Source organism: Dromiciops gliroides, chromosome 3 (assembly GCF_019393635.1).
Source record: "Dromiciops gliroides isolate mDroGli1 chromosome 3, mDroGli1.pri, whole genome shotgun sequence".
Lineage (NCBI taxonomy): Eukaryota > Metazoa > Chordata > Mammalia > Microbiotheria > Microbiotheriidae > Dromiciops > Dromiciops gliroides.
The window spans coordinates 625,462,657-625,482,808 of record NC_057863.1 but is presented as its reverse complement, the minus strand read 5'-3'; the positions used below and the strand labels follow the sequence as shown (position 1 = coordinate 625,482,808).

Below are 20,152 nucleotides of genomic sequence, written 5' to 3'. Positions count from 1 at the left end.
TAGTAAGTGTCAAGTGTCTGAGGCTGGATTTGAACTCAGGTCCTCCTGAATCCAGGGCCGGTGCTTTATCCACTGCACCACCTAGCTGCCCCCTCCCATTCAGATTTAGTGAAGTACTTGTCTGAAGAGAGGCCCCAAGTGAGGTCTCCTGGAAAGCGAATTAACACTGACAAATCCCACCGTGAGCTTTAAGATGCCTGTCTGCCCAGCTCCACTCCATGCAGCTTCCTGTGGCTCATGGCCCCTTGTGAGCCCCCGCCCCAAATGACCTGACTGCTCTCTACTTCCCAGAGGTTTATCACATACATGTATGTGTCCTGCTTTCCCTTCATAGGGCTCAGCACAGTGTTGGGACTGTTATAAAGACACCCTAGTCTGAGGGGGTAGGGGAGGGTGCTCCTGTCTGGCCCAAGATGTTTGAGCCCCGGGAAAACACAAGACAAGCTTTAAGCACACCTCTGTGCTAGACTCTGCCTCCTTGTGGCGAGTGAATTCTCAAAAGCGTATTTTAGGTGACAGAGGCAGTAACTGCATAGGTCCTCCCCCTCCCCAGATTCTAGGAGCTCCAAGGGCAGGCCCTGCCTAGCCCCAGGACTGTGGAATAAACCACCTTGGAACACAGCTGTGTTCTGCAAGGAGAGGAGGTTCTTGTGAGTGACTCCTGTGACCAGAGAAAGCCATTCCCTGGAGAGGCTCCCCCAGAGCACTTCTTGTGTGGGGCTGTCACTCCAGCCAGATCAGCAAAGAAATCTTACACTATAGGAGTTGTCCCCAGAGTGGGGAAAGCTTTGCTGGTCAGAATCCTTCTTGATCACATGATTTAACACCTATAGACTGTTAGAGATCTAAAGAAGGTTTCTGAAGGAGAAAAGGAGACCTGAATAGAAAGTGATTTTTTCTTTAAACTCTAAATAATGCTAGCTTCTACACATCACCATTCCTTTTCTTCATGTTCTATTTTTCAAAAATGTTGATAAGTTGCCTCACCAAAATCCAAAGTGTGAATCACCTGAAAAGAAACACTGTGAATACGCTATTTTAAATGCCTCACTTTGCTTATAATTAACAGCTATGTATTTCTTGCTTTTCCTAACTTGTGACAATCATAAGGAAGATTAGTCAAATCCAAATTTGGACAAAACCTGATTTGGGGTTTAGTGTCTTTCATGTGCTTTTTTTTTTTTTTTAGTGAGGCAATTGGGGTTAAGTGACTTGCCCAGGGTCACATAGCTAGTGTTAAGTGTCTGAGGCCGGATTTGAACTCAGGTACTCCTGACTCCAGGGCCAGTGCTCTATCCACTGCGCCACCTAGCCGCCCCCTTTCATGTGCTTTTAACCCAGGACAAAGAGCTCTTAAACGAAAAAGTTGTATTCAAATCATACTTGCTGAATGATGAAATCAGCAGCTGCTATTTGTTGTTATTTTTCAGTCATGTCCAACTGTTCATGACCCCATTTGAAGTTTTCTTGACAAAGATACTGCAGTGGTTTGCCATTTCCTTCTCCAGGTCATTTTACAGATGAGGAAACTGAGGCAAACAGGGTCGAGTGACTTGCCCAGGGTCACACAGCTAGTTAAGTGTCTGATGCCTGATTTGAACTCAGGAAGATGAGTCTTCCTGACTCCAGGCCTGGTACTCTGTGTACTATGGCGCCACCTAGTGTTGACATACAATTTTCTATTTTCCAGAAATTCACGATTCTAATTTCTGGAGATCAAGGCTTCAGCGCTCCCAGTTTGCACTCCCCTTTCCGAAGTGTCTGTTCAATCTTACCCAGGGTTTTACTGTCCTTATAAATAAAGCTGCTTCTTCTAGAAGGAGTTGTATGCTTAGAACCCGTTTTAGAAGAGAACCCCTTTCCCCTGTTGCAGTTTTACAAATGCACCACAAAGTACAATGTTATCCATGAACAAGACCTGGGACACCAGCCAGGGAGGGATCCTCACCTAAAAGAATAATCATTGTGCACAATCCCATCCCCTGGAAAAGCATTGCTGATTGGACAAGATGAGCCAGCACTTATAAACTACTTTCTGAAACTTTTCCTCCTGGGGCCCAGACGTCTGGAGGAGGGCTACATTTCGTAAGAGAACCACGCCAAACGTCCAAGTCAGGCACCTTCGTGGCCCACTGGTACAGAACCACAGCACTGACAAGGAAAGGGGGCGTGAGACATGGGAAGCCACAGAGAGAGAAAGTGGCTCCCCTTCTTACATTACCTTGCCAACACGCTCCAACCACCAGCTGAGTTTCGATCTTGGAAGGGTGAAGAGGATAATCGTCAGTCACTGGAAAAGGGTCATAGGAGACACCATCGACATAGAGAGTCACGCTGGGGAATTCCACATTGAGAACATAATGATGCCATTCCTTATCACACACCTAAGAGAGGCAAAGGAAGGAACATAATGTGGTGGTGCTCTAACACGTCCTTTATCCCAGGACAGAAAGCTAGAAGATTAAGGTAAACATGGGAGACAAAACCAACAGGTCAACACCATCCAAGGGAAACTAGTCATCAAGTTTGAGAAAGGAGCCCTGAGCTGCAGCCCAACACCACCAACCCCCTGGTGGACGTTCCAAACAGGGTGTCTCATAGGCTACTCCAACTCATCACATCCAACACAGAACTCTTCTCTTCTGCTAAGACCTACCCCCTTCTGAACCTCTTTACTTCTGCTCAGTGTACCCCAATGTTCTAGTCTCAGACACCCTCCATGCCTCCTTCCCCCTCATTCGGGCTATCTAATCATTTGCCAAATCCTGTTGAATCAATGGCAACTTCATCTTCTCACCCCAAGACTGATCACAGGGTCACTAACTTAAGGGCTGCCACCAGAGAGGATGTGTACATAAGATGGGAGGTGGCCAATAACTGAGGACTGACGGGATGGGAGAGGAAGACACAGATGACCACAAAAGGAGGACGTCAGAGATGACAGACTGGGAAGATGGGGAATCAGAGGGACAGAAAGTTGTGGTGAGGATAAATAGCTTTAGGAGGAGTAAAGCAGAGGAGAAAGGGGAGAACAGGAGATTACAATCAGGAAAGTGGATTTCTCAGTTCAAAATTATGAAGATGCACAAGAGACATAAGGTACAATCACCACCACCTCTGCTCCCTCTCTCCCAAAGGTGCCCTCAAGGGCAGGAAATGAAGACTGGGTGGAATTATCACCCCAGAGTAGGTGAATGGCCTCACAGGGAGCAGGCATCAAGCAGAGGGTGATCATTCAACAGGCCAGACTCGAAGGCCACTTGAGGCTGCTTCTAATCTGGAAATTGTCATTACCTTGGCCAGAGTGTTTGAGATGATATTAGTGTGCATATGACGGGTTTCAATGATGAGGGCAGGGTTGGGTTCAAGAGAAAGACAGAACTACAGAGAGTGATAAAGAAATACTTATGGGAAAAGTGACTGTGATGAAAACCATTTTAAAATTGCAATTCAAAAATATGGTATAAGATTACAAGCTCTTTCATCACAGTTAAAATCAGAGGTCAGTTTTAAGAGTTAAAAGTTACTAAGAAATTATTATTCAAGGAGAAGAAAGATAAGCAATAAACTTCTGATGGGTGATAGCATCTCTCTTAATGTGCAAATTAAAGATTTCTTTGACACACAGACAAAAAAGACTCAGCTGGCAGTCAAGGAAATGCCGTTATCTTCCTAGCTAATAAGAAAGATGAAGACAAAGACAATCTTGCCTTTAACTACCTCCAAGAGCAAAATGAATAAACCATTTCTTGCTGTAGCAGAACATTTGACAGAAAGCTGGCCTGGAAAGGCAATGGAAACACTCAGAGAGGGACGGTACTCTTGGTCAGAATCAGCTTGAAAAGCTTGGGCTGGGCCGAGGGCTTTGTACAGGGGCTGAGGGAGGGGGTGAACAGTTGTTTTGTAAAGCATGAGCCAGAGGGACTGAAGGAAAGGTGCAGCCTGGGATGTTCCTGCCATGTCTGATCTGCAATAAACTGTTTGTACAGACCTGTCTCCTTGATCTTGGAGCAAGAAAGGGGGATCAGAGAACCTCAGGGCTGCCATACCCACAAAAAGGGGAGAGAGAGAGAGAGAGAGAGAGAAAGGAAGAAAGAAGAATGCTAATTAAGCCTGAACATATAAGGTAAACAAACCCCTTGCAAGCAGGAGTTAGTTCAGTTTTTGTACTTGTATCCCCAGCACTTCATACAACAGGCTTGGCACATATATAGCTAGTTAGGCCCTTAATTCCTGCCTGCTGACTGGCTGCAAAGAGTGCTTAAACTAAAATGTAATTTATAACAATTATACTGTCCACAGACATGTTCTACTTCAAAGTTTTACACACATATAAGTGTATGTGTACAAATACATATGTAAATATACATTCTGTATGTACATGAGAAATATGTCGTCTTTAGTGATATACAGATTTGTCTGCTTAATAAAAAGCTAAGATCTTCATATTTGAAAAGAGTAAAAGACTAGAAAAGCACACCGCTCTCTTTGTTAGTCATGTCCTTTACAGTTTATACTATGGCATAGTCTTCAACAGACAGAGCTCATAGATGCAAATCTTTAACAAATAAATTAGGCTCCCTACATAGTAAGCCCCAACATGTCTTAAGGCATAGTGAAGCCCTGAGACAAAAAGGTTAAGTTTTGAAGGTCGGATACCTGTTGAATTTATTGAATTTATTTTCAGCTTGTTACCAGCCTGATGATAGAAAAGCTTAGAATGCTAGATAGAGACAGACTCCAATCCACTAAGAGACTGGGAAAGATACCTACAAAGGCACACATAAGATGCACTTGGGAGGAGAGAAACTAGCAGAAGCAGCCCCCTCCTCATCTTTTGAGTTGGGGGAACATCTACTAAAGACTCCAAGTTACACTGTGCTCCACAGCAGCTGCAGACAATCTATATGAATATTATTTCTTGGAACTTTCCCCACAGGTCAAAGCTGGTAGTCATGGGGCAAACAAGCCAAAGGCCAGAGGTTTCTCACCTCTGTCACAGAGCAACTGAAGAAATAAATAGCTTTTGGCTATCTTTAGGAGAGAAATTGCCTGACTTAAAAAAACAACACAACACCTTAAAGAAAATTTCCTCTTTGAAGAAAAACAGCAATTCTCACTATTTCCATTTTTTTTTTGTATTTTTTTGTTTTGTTTTGTTTTTTGTTTTTTAGTGAGGCAATTGGGGTTAAGTGACTTGCCCAGGGTCACACAGCTAGTAAGTGTCAAGTGTCTGAGGCCAGATTTGAACTCAGGTACTCCTGAATCCAGGGCCGGTGCTTTAACCACTGCGCCATCTAGCTGCCCCACTATTTCCATTTTAAAAGCAAATCCCTGTTGCCTCCCAACTCCTCTCATTCTCAAATTAGAAATTCTTTAAAGGCAGGAACCACACTTAATTCATCCTGGTATCCCCCTCCACACCATACAATGAAATGTTCAATAAACATTTCTTTTATTAAGTTCTTATTTAAATGTATAATTGAGTACCATTGATTTAAACTATAATTTGGCCAAACTGACTGATTCATGCTTATACGGAAGCTGGATGAGCAATCTACATCCCCATCTTGAATGGCCAAAGTGAACAGACCACTTGGTAGATACCAGCAAGAAGGCTTATTAATTGAGATGACATTTCCTCATGCTAATGCCTCTATAGCAAACACAGGTGCTACAAATAAGGTGGGAGAACTTGATTTTGCAGGCCGAGGGACTGAGCAGGCCTTAATCTGCTACCTTCGCAGCTGCTCTGACCTACATACACTAGACACCCCAAGATTATGAGCACATGTAAAACAAATAAAACAAGAAATACAAGAAAACAGCACTTAGAATCCCAAGGAAGGGCCATGACCACTTACCTGGTACAATTCCTGCCCCCACCTTCTCAGTTTTGTAGGCCACATTTTTATATCAAATACTCGTTAGGAATCAATAAAACTAAACTTGTTTAGTAACTCTTTACATTTAAATTAATTTTGACACATAAAGTTATCATAACACCTTTTCAATCTCTAAAATTAAAAAACAGATTAGGAAAATATTTAAGGCACACTTTACAGATGAAAGCTTAGGGTCTAAAATATATAAGGAGGGAGGGAGAGGGAGGGAAGGAGGAAGGAAGGAAGGAAAGAAGGAAGGAAAAGGAGGGAGGGAGGTCACAATGAACTCTTTTTTTTGTGTGTGTGTGTGAGGCAATTGGGGTTAAGTGACTTGCCCAGGGTCACACAGCTAGTAAGTGTTAAGTGTCTGAGGCCAGTTTTGAACTCAGGTCCTCCTGACTCCAGGGCCAGTGCTCTATCCATTGTACCACCTAGCTGCCCCCCACAGTCAACTCTTAATGTACAATGGATATATAAATGGTCAAAAGCTAAAAAAGACTTTTCAGATACTTTTTTCTTTCTTTCTTTTTCCCCCCCAGGGCAATGGGGGTTAAGTGACTTGCCCAGGGTCACACAGCTAGTAGATGTCAAGTGTCTGAGGCCTGATTTAAACTCAGGTCCTCCTGAATCCAGGGCCGGTGCTTTATCCACTGAGCCACCTAGCTGCCCCAAAAGACTTTTCAAAAGAAGCAGCACAAACTAAATAGCTTAAAACCACCCAACCTCAACAATAATCAGAGACACAAAATAAAACAACTCTGAGGTACCACTTTACACCCATTAACATGGTAAAAAAAGATAATTAGAAACAACATAACTCAGTCCTGGAGGGCTTGTAGAGAAAAGTAAGCACATGCATCCCCTGCTAATGAAGCTATAAACCTGCATCATCTCTTGGGGAGGCGATCTGATGCTTCACAGTAAAAGTTCTAAAAATATTTATTCCTGTTGACCCAATAATTCCATCACTTGGAATGCATCCTGGGAGCGTTACAGCTGTCTCAATGTCCAACTATAATGGAGGGCTACATTTACCATAAAAGACTTATATTAACTCAACTGGCATTTGGGGGATTTGTGTCCCACACATCCAGCACTGTGGTAGGTATTGGGGGACAAGGACAACAACAAAATCACCACTGCCCAGAAGCAAATTACAGTCTCTTGCACAGAGATGATAATATACAATGAGATAAGTAAATCCGAGGCTTCTTAAGGCGTGGAGGGGGATTAACATCAACAACCTGGAGGTCAGGAAAGTCCTTCTGTAAGGAGGTGACCCCAGAGCTGCACTGTTAAGACATGATAATTAAGACAGGTAATAGGAGGAATAAAGAGGAGTTTGTAAGGAACCCTGTAGAATACTGTAGATTTCTAAAATCAGAACAAGAATGGAAAACAAGCTAACTATGATCATATGAATCAGTGAACAAAACAAGTGGACAGAGAATCACCTGGTTCAATTTCCAGTGGAATTCAGCAGGCTTGTAACTCTTCTCCTCTGAAGGGTCTTGACGGAAGAGAAAAACCAGTCGACAATTATGGACGTAGAGGGAATAATGATGCCGGTTCATATCTGTAAAAAGTTTGAAGTAGCAGGTAACACGTTTAATACTCAAAACAGAAAATAAGACTTCTTAAAGCTGATTTTCAATGCTCTTTTTCCTGCAGGAACGAACTATCCCATGTACTAGTGCAGCAGGGGTATCGGAGTCAGACAGAAATGGGCCGTTCCTGCAAGGCTGAACATTGACATTATCCATATTCTGTTGCATCTTTGTTAATTGTGTCACAAATTGCATGGGGTGGCCGACAGGCCACATTTGGACCCCTCTGAACTAGAGAATGTTGAAGAGCAAAGACAGCTCTTTGCTATCTTTTTTTTTCTATCTGGAGACCAGTGTGCACAAAGGGAACCTGACAAGAAGCATGAGCAATGTCTGGAAGCACAACCACAAAGTGTCATTAGGGTGGACAAGGGAGGGTCAAGGAATAATAATCCTGTATCAACTCCCCCCAGGATAACTGAAAATCAATTTTTAAATGGAAGACAAAAAAGTTAGTTTCAGTTCTGAGAGGAAGAAGCAGCCAAACAAAGCTAAAACATAAGAGGTATCAACATAAAATTAGCCCCCAGTCCTACTGTCAACACCTCCTTATATGCTTGGTGACATAATGATGACGATACCAAAGCATCGATTTTTAAAAGAGTATCATATTGAAATTCACATAAGCCCAGCTGGTCTAACAGGTCCAGGGCCATTCTGCGCCAGGAGCAGGGAAGTTCTGAGCAAACAATCTGCCTCCCATAGGCAGAAGAGCCCAAGCTGAGCAGGGCCAATGTCCTTTTCCAATTACTTCCTGAATTTCAGTATCATTATTTTTATTTGTCTATCTGTCTGTCTGTCTATCTATCTATCTATTTAACTTTTTGTGGGGCAATGAAGGTTAAGTGACTTGTCCAGGGTCACACAGCTAGTAAGTGTCAGGTGTCTGAGGTCAAATTTGAACTCAGGTCCTCCTGAATCCAAGGCTGGTGCTTTATCCACTGCACCACCTAGCTGCCCCCCAGTATCGTTATTTTTAATGAAGGAGAAATGAACGAGGCTTATGTCATGCTACATGTGATATAAAAATTCATTTCAAAGGATGTGTTGCTACTTTGCTAAGGAACAGGAAACTTCTGCCCCTTCTTTCTGATGAAAAGCAGTGAATAGGGAGCAGCTCATCTGTAAATTCGGATGATAATCATACCTACCAGAGTTATTGCTGAGAATCAAATGAGATAATATTTGTAAAGCACTTAGCACCATGCCTGGTTTATAGCAGACATATAATACATAAATATATTACACATATAATATAAATGTTATATAATGTTAGCTACTGTTTATTATGTTACAATATATAACTGTTAGCTGCTATTATTATTATTATTTTGTGGCTGTTGTTCCCAGGACACTGATGTAGTTCTACCACAGAGATTAGATTTTTTTTTCTCCCAGAAGCAAATCTCCAATCCATATGATTTCTGTAATACTACAAAAACTACTAGTGTTAAATCAACTGTCCATAGTGCTAGGCAGCACTTTCTCAAATAAGAGTCAAACCAATGTATCGTAAATCAAATCATTCACTGCTGAAACAGAATAAGGTGAATCCTAAGTGGAAACACTGCATTAAAATCCCCAACTTCTTTCTAAAAAGAAGCAGATCTGAAGAGCTATATCAGAAGATGCCTGGACTTGTTTTTGGCCTTGACTTTGGGGGCTTTCATCCCTGCAGCTGCAAATCAAACAGGCACACTCAAAGTTATGCTTGTTGACAAAGGTGCATTTTCAAAGCCTGTTAAGAATCAGGCTCTCTGGCCGTTGTGGGGCTTGCTTTCCATCTGCAATCCAGGGGTCAGTGGCCTGGGTCTAGCTAGTCTTCACACTAGCTTATACTACTTTATTCAAATAGCACAAAGTGATGGCAAGAGAAAGATTCACTCACCTGTCTTATCTGAATTGCAAAGGATGGTTTCTTTCTCCCTGCCCCCCGGTCCATGTCTCATCCACACAGAGATCATAAAGGGCTCTTTCAGATTCACTGTCACGACCCCCTCTGGAATCTTCACTGCCTGAGTGCCATTAAATTCAAAGACCTGGTCACTGTCATGGCCATTATCAGTGGGGAGGCCCATAGTCCAGTTCAAGGTGCTGCTTGGAGGAGGAAGAAGTTCAGCTGTGCCTGAGGATGCACCTGAAACAAAAAAGGCCCCAGCAATATAAAGAGGAGAAATTGGAGCTGTAAACTGTTTCCAAAACCACCCAAAATTCATTTTCACACAACTGTCCTATCCTTGCAGCAGGTGAAGAGCCTGCTCTCATTTATTATAAAAAATATCTTCAGAGGGTAGGCCAAGAAGCCACCCCAGCCCCCCAACTGCGGCCACAAGGACCCCAGGAAGTAGGCCGCATCACGATGAAGAACTCTCAATGATGCCCATGCAGCAAGCCCTCCTGGGGCTACCCTCTAAACCTTCTTCATACAATCAAAACATCCCAGGAAGGTTCATCCCACATGGTAACTAAGCCAGGCAGCAAGTTACATGGTCTATTCTCTTGCCTCATTCCCACATGAAAGATTAAAAAAAAAAGGAATCCCACTGAACCACTCAGTCGGCCAATAAGCATCTGGACCTGAGGATACAAAGACGTGGAATGAAACAATCCCTCTTCTCAAGGGTCTTGGGAGCTCTGTGGCTGCCGGACAAGTCCCCCAGCCACTGCTATCTCATCCAAGTCAACGAACATTTATTAAGTGCTTCCTATGCACAGATTTATCCCTAAAGCCCTTGAGGAGAGGGCCTTGAGCGTCATGCTCCTGCGGAAAGCAGTGCCAAGAGCCTTCTCACTGCGGATGATCGTCCACCTCAGCTGCCCCCTCCTCCAACTGGGGAAGTCCTCTTGGGAGTTCCACTCTGTGCAAGCGTGGGGCCAGCAGTGTTCACCCCTTCCTTTCTCTCCTGGCCGGCTTCCTGGCTCTCTAGACTGCTCCACACTTGTGCACCCCTCTCAGCCTGAGGGTAGGGACTGTCCTGTTTCTAACTGCATCGCCATCCTCAGCACAGAGCCTGGCACACAGGAAGTGTGCTGTCTGCTTGCCCTGGAGGTCTACTCCATCCACCTCCATCTCCTACTTTGGATCCTGGGGCAAGTATCAGCCTCCCAGGTCCTTCCCCCTCAAGGAATTCTGCACCTGGCTCGCCATCTGCCTCTCTGCTTATCCCTAAGGACTTCCCTGGCTTTCACAGTGTCCCCCTACCCAGCCTGGCCTCCGTGCCATGGCTCCATCTCGGCCATCAGCTTTGACCTCCCTGTGACCTCTCTCAGACTAGAAGCTCCTATCCTCCCATCTCCTCTTCTGCCTCACTCTCTGACAGCCTGAGAATCTCACAGACTGGGTCCCACACATGGACCTTAGAGGCCGCCTTCACCTCCAAGGTACTTGTGGTGCCCCCACCCCACCCCACCCCACCCCACCCCCACCCTGTTCCAGCTGCCTGGCTGGGGCCTTCCCCCTACCTCCCTTCCAGCTCCCTTTTTCCTTGAAGCCAAGAACTATGGAAGCATATTTTTAAAATAAAAATGTTTAAAAAGATTTCCATCTAAAGCCCTTGGAAAAGGTAGGTAAGGGGTGGCTAGGTGGTGCAGTGGATAAAACACCGGCCCTGGATTCAGGAGTTCCTGAGTTCAAATCCGGCCTCAGACACTTGACACTTACTAGCTGTGTGACCCTGGGCAAGTCACTTAACCCCCATTGCCCCACAAAAAAAAAAAAAAAGAAAAGGTAGGTAAGTGATAAGGTTGAGGACAAAAAAATTTTTCTTTAGGAAATGTATTAAAGCTGGTGCTTTAAGACCAAGGAACTGCATGCAGTCTGGTTCACTCTACGGCTCCTCTCCCTTTTCCATTGAGAAAGGACTAAGATCTTAACTGGGGAGGAGAGAGGGGAGAGAAGATATCTCTCAAGTAAGGGAACAGTCCTGGAGGTGCAGAGTAAGGACCTAGTTAATCAATTCTTGACTACTGACCTAGGTTGTATGTTTTTTCTTTCTTTCTTTCTTTTTTTTCTTTCTTTCTTTTTTTTTTTAGTGAGGCAATTGGGGTTAAGTGACTTGCCCAGGGTCACACAGCTAGTAAGTGTTAAGTGTCTGAGGCCGGATTTGAACTCAGGTACTCCTGACTCCAGGGCCGGTGCTCTATCCACTGCGCCATCTAGCTGCCCCGACCTAGGTTGTACTTTAAGATTCCTATATATGTTACTGAAATCTTGGGGAACAGCTCCAGGAGGGTGTGCAGGAGGCCTATGTCAGTCTCACTAGCTCTCTCTTCAAGCCAGAAATAACTTAAATATATATTCACGATCAATGGAAAGACAAGCTGAAGTTGCACAGCACAGTGTTAGCATTAATATTTCCTTTTTGGGGGCACTGGCCCTGGATTCAGGAGGAACTGAGTTCAAATTCGACCTCAGACACTTGACACTTAATAGCCATGTGACCTCGGGCAAGTCACTTAACCCTAAAGCCCCCCACCCCACCCCACCCCAATATTTCCTTTTTCCCTTTGACAGGACAGTCTCACTTCCTTGTTTTGCATTTCCTGGAGCATAGCATCATACCTGGAACACAGTAAGCACTTGCTAAATGCTAGTGACTGATGACACAGCTTCTAAGTGTCTAAGGGAAGGCATGTTCCAAGATGTCCTGACTCTGAGGCCAGCCCTCCATGTACGCACTATGTGCTAAGGTGGCTGCCTCAATCTCAAGCTGCTTCACTCTTTCCCCATTTTACAGATAAAGAAACTGAACCACTGTGGGGTAAGTGATCTGCCACACAGCTACTAAGTGGCAGAGGCAGAATCTGAACCCAGGTATTCTCATGCCTGACCTCTCTCAATGAACCCATTCACGAAGACTGTGAAGATGACCTTCAGAACCTGCCTTTCCCAAACTCGCTAGAACTTCAAAGAAGCATCAGAGGATTTCACTAAATGAGTGAAATAATTCTAAAATGCAATTGCCAGTTGGGCCTTCTTTCAGTGTGCAAAACACTTTCTGATTCCCATGAGAAAGGACAAGCAGGAAAGCAGTGGGTGGGGAGGGAGGAGCCTCTATCTAGTGACCCTTTCTTACCACAGAGCCGGTGGAGGGACTTCTCCGAATATGTGTCCCGATCGCAGCCTTTGCCGATGTGGCTGGTTTCTAGCTCCACCGTGGCTTGGATGGAGGTGACGGCTTCATCACAAGTCTCCAAGTGGATGTTGGGAAAAAGAGCCAGAGACCCAGTACCAGGTTCATACTCGATCCTTTTGTTCCATCCTGCACAGATTGGGGTAGGGAGGAAGGGAGAGATTTGGAGCAAAAAACCCCACATTACAGGTTTGTGATTAGACATCTCTGAGTGCAGACAGACACGAAAAACAGACAAGACAGAAAAGGAAAGGGTCAGACCTTGCCAGCCAGGCTTGCATGTGGGTTTAATGCTAATCTTGACCAACACATCTTCTGTAGCTCTTTTCTTCCCACAGTCGTACGCAGTAACTGTCAGCTTATACTGAGGTTCTTTCCCATAGCTCAGCTTCTCGGTGTTTTTTATATAGCCTGCAGGCGAAAAAATAATGCAGTCGGAGCAAAAGCCCAGGCAGCTTTTCCCTTCAGCTGTCCCATGCCCAAACACCAAGCTGTGTGGGCTCATATGGACCCCAAAGATGACCCTCAATTTGATTTACATGAACTTTGAGCATACATTAGACAGAGGTCAGGGAGGTGCACAGAGGCAGCAGCCATTGTACCTCTACACCCTTATGATCTTCCACACTTGGGCTTATATTTACACAAAGATGTAAGATTCCACACATGAGAGACTGCTCCATATAAACAGAGGTATCTTTTGCACAAAATGATAAACCAGCTTTTCTTGCTAAAAGGTTCACTTTGGTAAAAAGGAAAGTTTTCAAAGAGGGATGTTTTTTCCCAAAGAAGTGTGCCCAGCACTAGTTGCTAGGTTCAAACTTCTCCAGGTTCTTAAAAATTGTCTTGGTGCCCCCAAGAAGAGCATAACCACGTAAAAAGGAAGTTCTACAATGAATTGAAATGAGCCTCAGTCCTCAGTATGCCTAGAGCAAGCAGAAGCTTTTCAACTCCAGGGATGGGGAGGGGGGAAGGGAAAGGTGGCTATGAGGCACTAGGAACTAGCCTCCAAAGGTGACCTTATTCATTCGTGTTGGCGAAAAGAGGGAAGTCTGGCTTTTTATTTTTTTATTTTTTGCTATGAAAAAGAGAAGCCCTCATGAGAGAATAGAATTCCAGATTTCAAAGAAGAAATGGGAGGAGACTAGAGTTAAAATTTGAAACAAAATATAGAGATTATGGATCGAGTTCTCAAGTTGTAATCAACACTGATGTTTTACAAAACTGCCCAGTCGGAAGATCTGTTTGAAACTGGACTAAGAAAACAAATTTCCTTTTGCATCCTTTTCCTTACCATCCTTGTCAATAATGAAGGGAACATCTGGAGTCACAATTTCGTAGCTGCAGATCTGGCTGAACTGAGGGGAACAGTCTGCATCCACTGCTTCCACTTTTAGAATGTTGTCATATTTCTTCCCCTCAATAACTGTAGCTTTGTAGGATTTTTCTTTAAATATAGGGGCATACTCATTCACATCGTTCACCTGAATATGTACTGTTGCTCTGGTAAAGGTAAAAAAGAAAAACAAAAATATCAAACACAGCGTTATTAAAATACCTTTTCAGCTTCAATTAAAAATGTCATTTCTCATGTCTGTCCATTTCCTTCTAACACTTAATGCCTTGTTTTGCTCAATATATGAAACTGCATGTATATTATAAAATGTAAGTTCCCTTGAGGAACTTATGCTTTATTAATTTCTGAGTCTACCTAGCATACAGCTCTGCACATAGTAGGCACTTTACATTTACTGGATTGATCTGAAGATAAAACAAAGCCATTGACTCAGTTTTTAAAATTCTGAATTAAAAGCAAAGTGAGATAAGGGGTCTGGGGCTTTCTGCCTTTTTTTTTTTTTTAATCGAAAAGGAATCTCAACTCCTCTGATTAAACCAGATGGTTAAACACACACACACACACAACTGTTCTTTTCTTTAAAGTGTGATAACGTGGGAGGGAGATCAGAATATGCTGAAGGGAAAGCAGAGAAGAATGAGAAGATCGCTGATTAGACATCTCGTCATTCGCTGTGAAGAGGAAGACTCCATGGGCACACGCATACAAACACACACCAATCCCACGAAGGGAGGCATCAGGACAAAAGCACAGAAAGCGTCTGTTTTGCTTTCAGCTGCTTTAGGCAGTGAGTGTTGTCTCTGGGCATGAGCACTGTCATGAATATGGCATCTGGGCCTTCCCTACAATGCGCTCTCCAGGAGGTGCCTGTCTGGCCCTTCTGGCCTCTTCTGGCTCTGCCACAAGGTATATAAATGAATAACCCCAACTAGCCTATACTTACTTTCCAAGTGGCGTTTTAAAGCAAACATTCCCTCTACCAACATTCCCCTTTCTTTTACAAAAACAGAACTGCATTGTCCACACCCTTTTAAACTGTAGGTACTGAAGTGGAGAAGGAACTGCCACTGGGGACGTCCATCTGCTTTCCAAACTTTTTTTGACAACCATGATGATATCACCTCATTACAGGAGGATTTGGTTTAAAGGACAATTCTGGAGCAAATGAAAAATTAAAGCTTTAAAAAAAGAAAATTCAGGGGAAGCTAGGTGGCATAGTGGATAGAGCACTGGCCCTGGAGTCAAGAGGACCTGAGTTCAAATCTGGCCTCAGACACTTGACACTTACTAGCTGTGTGACCCTGGGCAAGTCACTTAACCCTAACTGCCTCACCAAAAAAAAAAAAAATTCAGATGTAGAATTCAAGGACTACTAATCCATGACGACTAAGCATTGTTAAAATAATCCCTACCAATGGGATGATATACCGTAAAGTAAAACCAGCCACGCCCAAAATTTCGGGGGTGGGGGGATGGTAGGAAACTCTTTGATCCTCACAGCTCAATGAGTTGGGCAAGAAAGATATTTTTACTATTTATTTTTTACAAACAAGGAAAACTGAGGCACAAGTTTCCAAACTTCTTCCTCCTCCTCATTCTTCACATTGTAGATTCCAGCCCACTGGGACTACCAGCTCTCCATGAAGTCACCCCACTGTCAGTTCCCTGCATTGGCACAGGCCCCTTGCCCTGACTGAAATACATTTTTCAGAACCTTCCCTGACCCTGGAATTCACGAAGTCCAACCTCTTCATTTTAGCCTCTAGGTAAAATAATCTTTCCCTGCCTAAACTATCCTAGAGAGCAGAGTCTGGCTCTCCCCATCTTGTATTTCTCCTCTTTGCACACATCAGTCTCTTTACCTCCTTCACGGCGGGAACTGCACCGTTTTTATCTGTGTCCTCAGCCCCCCAGAATGTTTTAGGGACTAAGTGTATTCACAGAAGGTTGACTGGTAAGTAGGGACTGGCCCTAGCAGCCCCCGTGTTTGAATTCCTACCGTCAAAAGGCTTTGTCTGCACTCCTTACCACTCTTGCCTCCCCACCACACCTCTCCCAGCTCCCAAGTCATCCCAGTGTACACAGACACCCACTCGGCGGGTAGGCCATTTTTCTCTTTTGACCCACACCTCACTTACTTGTGAGATTTTTTTGTATTGGCTCCGTCTGGTCCCTTCCCACAATCATAGGCCTGGATGGTGAAGGTGTGGTCTTTCTGCAGTTCACAATCCAGCTTCTCTTTGGAGCGAATTATTCCCTCACCAGTGGATTTATCGACTACCACAGCATCAAAGGGGACATTTTGCCCATGAATTTTAAATCCACATATCTCACCTAAGGAATCAAAGGAGCACAGGTTAGAATTTCAACCAATTACCCCTCTGCAAATTTTCCCTCCCCTCCACAAAATAAAAGACAACAATTTGGCAGCCAGGGGGTTGTGAGGGTCTGTGGACAAAGCAAGAACACTGTGCTTTAAAATGGGTGAATTCTGGGAACTTTAGTAAAAAGAAGCATACTCTGGCTTTCCAAGCAACTTGTTTACTTTGCATCCATTCATGCAGGAATACAAAAGAGAGAGAGAAATGTAGACAGGCATTTCACAGGAGTACTTTAAGATAGCTCAGGGTGAAAGTGTGTCTCATAGAAGCCACAGCCAAGCCCACTGATAACAACTTGCATGTACACCGAGCTACGGGGAATAGCTGGGTAGTCGATTTGACGTGGACCAGAGCAGAAGGTTAAAATGCACAGTTATAAGCTGAGAGATGAAGAAGCTTCAGGTATAGGTTCAGCACCATAATTACAGAAATTCTGTCCAAAAAGTCAAAACCACCAAGTCTTCCTGTGCAATGTACCTGGCTAAAATTAGGGAACCAAAATAAACTCTTTAAGGAAAAAGGTAGAAATACCAACTTTTCAGGCATCCATTTCAACAGCTATCTACTAATATAATACAATTTCTCTTAAACAGAACTCTCTTTGTAGAGGGGAAGGATTTGCTAGATTTCCTTTTCTTTCAGACTTCTTCCTACCAAACCTGAAAAAAAAAACCTGCCTTGGTACTTAATTACAGCTAGGTGGGTTTACAAGCTGGATTATTAAAACTATCGTTTCCATTCTAATACATGGTGAAAAAAAGAAATATTTTGATGATTACATAAAACTCCACAAAATATTGCATAGGAAATTATGACTTAACTGTTCCAAAATCCCAACTACTAACAAGATTATCAATAAAAATACAAGTTCTTTTGACACTTAGACAAGTGCAGTATTTAAAAATTCTACAGTATGACCAGTAGAGTTCAAATGGATGTCTGATTTCCAGATATTTCTAGCCAAGGGTTGGTTACATAACAATTTTCATCAATATGTTTTAAAATAGAAACAAAGTGGGAGAATAAAATGGGGCAATAGAGCATGACAGGATCTTCTGCTTAAGTGCTGACTCCCCATTTCATAAACAAAGTTAGTGGGTTAATATTCATAAGAGGGATAGAAAGAACCCTTGATCACCTTCTTTGGTGACTGTCACCTCAAAACTCTCTAAAGGGAGAAAAGATAAACCCGAGTCAGTAATACAGAAAAGACTAAAGAAGAGAAAAATAAGGAACAAGTCAGAGATGCACACATCACATAGAAAAGCTTTGGACAAAAACTTCACCGAGACTGCAGGGGGTGCTGCTGGGAGAGCTAGCCAAGCTTGAACCTCCAAGCAGCAATGTAGTATTTGCAATTTGTGACTTACCAGAAGCTACTGAGAGATTCTGACAGCAGACTGACTTTCTGGTGAAATGCTGCTACAAGGCTCCATAACCCCAGGAGGTGTCAGTGGAGATACAAATGGACAAGGCTTTATCTTCACGATGAACAGTTAGGCCTGCCTACTTGTTCTAATTACAGGTTTGAAGTATTTCACCTGTCAAGCTGCCTTCTCCCAGCTAGCTTCTGGTAATACTGACTTCATTACTTGAGGTTGGGGAAACTAACAAATTTGTAACAGAAGGGTTTCCTTTTCTCACTTGGCTTGCTAACCAAATAAATTACACCTTTTTTTTTTTTCTCTAACTAAGCAAGAGGATAAAATTTCGGCACCTTTTTAGAGAACAGCAATTTAAATTCAAACTGTGAGGCTAGCCTGAACACCACAGGCCAGGTCCTCAAGCACAAGTATTTTTTGGCCTATACACATGCTGCATGTATTGGTTCTAGTATATCTGTGTGTGCGCACATGTGCATGTAACTTACCAAGGAGAGTCGGGTATCAAGAGGGCCAAATCTTTCCCCCCATCTTCCTATGTTTGTGTGTAAGGAAAGGGTGAGGCAGTTCTGTAGTCAGACGACAGTCCTTCCAGTAACCTCTGGGGCCAATGTGTCTGAATAAGACCAGTGGGGTTCTCCAGGTATACAGAATAAGGCACAGAAGATAAACACTGTGGCAAGACTACTTCTCTGAGAAGGAGAATGCTGGAGACCTTTCAGGCCCCTCTCCTTTGGGGCCTGGACAAGTCCAACCATCTTGAAATTGCCTACTGAAGAAGAGCAATTTAGAACCCTACAATCTCAGCGCATCTAGTCCAGGTTTCCCTGAATAGGAAGAGTCTCTTCTACAACAACTGTGAGCAGGGGCCATCCAGCATTTGTTCTGACACCTCCAGTGAAGTATGTCTTCTATTACATCTCATCTCCACCACCGCTGGAGGCAGTCAGTCATCCACTCCACTTGTGAGAAGCTCTAATTGTTAGGAACTGTTTTTCCTGATACAAAGACTAATTTACCTCTTTGCAACTACAGCCCAGTGCTCTTAGCTTGGTCCTCTTGATCAAATCCAATTAATCTCTCTCTTCCACAGGCCATCCCCTCATATACCTGAAGACAGCAATTTCATGCTCTCCCTCCAGCCTCCCCCTAGTCTTCATCAGGATAAACATCACTGGTTCCTTCAACCAATATGCCATAAACAAAGCTCTTCACCAAGGTCCTTCCCCAGAATGTCGCCTCTAGAACTGAACATAAAATCCCAGAGAAGTGAAATAGCACGAGGTACCGCAGGGCTATTGCTTCCTTATGTCAGGGCCCCAGGTTCTCTCAATGCAGCTTTCTTGGCTGCCACATCTCACTGCTGACTTACATTGAGCTTGCAGGCCAATCAAACCTCCTGATCTTTTTCAGTAAACCCAGCTCTAACAATATTTGAACCCTCCTATCCTTGTAAAGTTGAGTTTTTAGCCCAAATGTAAAATTTTCATTTATCTTTGCCAAATCCTGACTCAGTCAGCCAGTGTGTTATTTGTTGTTGTTCTTCGTCCATGCTTGAAGAGAGCCAATGACAACAGGAAGGTGATGTCTTCCCTTGCAAGTGGACTGGATTTCAGTGAGTCAGGGCTGTGCAGAGTCATCAGCCTCACTCTCTCCTCCAGGGTCACTGGAGTCCAGTGGCGAGACAGAGGTCAGGACGGCTGGTGATGGACCCTCCCAGCTTTGCATCACCTACACATTTGATAAGCTTGTACTCGATATCATACGGGTCATTAGTAGAATGGCCCTCCTCTGAGGGCCTAAAACATTAAGGAAATGACTCAAAGCTACATGGCATCTTATTTAGAGAACTGAGGAAGAGGAATGATTGGATGCAGGGTATCGGGCCTGAAGCAGAGAGCTAAGAGAGTCAAGTAGGATCAGAGGACAAAGAACTCCCTCCCAGTGGCAAGCATGGGGGTGCATTTTTCAAGCCTGGATAGCTCTAACTTCATGGATTACAGTTTATTACTGGAGATGGATGACTTGCCTGGCAGGAGGCAAACGACTAAGAGATAAGAGACAAGACCACAGTCCTAGGGGTACCAGATGATTCAGGAGTAACAAACATCAAGGAGCCCGTGTCACTCCTCTGCTCAAGAGCCTTTGGTGGTCCTCTCCTTCCTCTAGGATCCAATGCAGACACTTCAGCTTGACCTTCAAAGCCCTTCCCAATCTGGCTCCACTCTACCTCCCTTTCACGGTCTGGTGTTCTGACCAAACTGAGCTCAGAGCACCATCTCCCACCTTCATCTTTGTACAAGCAAATGCACACACACACACACCTTTCTTGTCACACAACTCCTCCCTTTGAGGCTGGGCTGTGGTAACCACCCTCCATGAGAAAGGGCACATCTGGTCATTTGGGA

General features: G+C 43.9%; 1 protein-coding gene across 3 annotated transcripts in view; it reads right to left on the bottom strand.

The window, feature by feature from the left end:
- The window catches only part of CLSTN1 (calsyntenin 1), a 90,954-nt gene that overhangs the window by 10,533 nt on the left and 60,269 nt on the right, over nucleotides 1–20,152 (bottom strand). For 2 of the 3 annotated variants that reach the window (XM_043993126.1, XM_043993128.1), the window contains exons 3-10: nucleotides 17,501–17,530; nucleotides 16,120–16,315; nucleotides 13,919–14,127; nucleotides 12,886–13,035; nucleotides 12,568–12,753; nucleotides 9,381–9,629; nucleotides 7,340–7,461; nucleotides 2,222–2,384 (exon numbers count right to left, since the gene is read on the bottom strand). In XM_043993126.1, the coding sequence (XP_043849061.1) occupies nucleotides 2,222–2,384; nucleotides 7,340–7,461; nucleotides 9,381–9,629; nucleotides 12,568–12,753; nucleotides 12,886–13,035; nucleotides 13,919–14,127; nucleotides 16,120–16,315; nucleotides 17,501–17,530 (1,305 nt within the window). The remainder of the gene's footprint in view (nucleotides 1–2,221; nucleotides 2,385–7,339; nucleotides 7,462–9,380; nucleotides 9,630–12,567; nucleotides 12,754–12,885; nucleotides 13,036–13,918; nucleotides 14,128–16,119; nucleotides 16,316–17,500; nucleotides 17,531–20,152) is intronic. The other variant, XM_043993127.1, reaches the window with a different exon arrangement.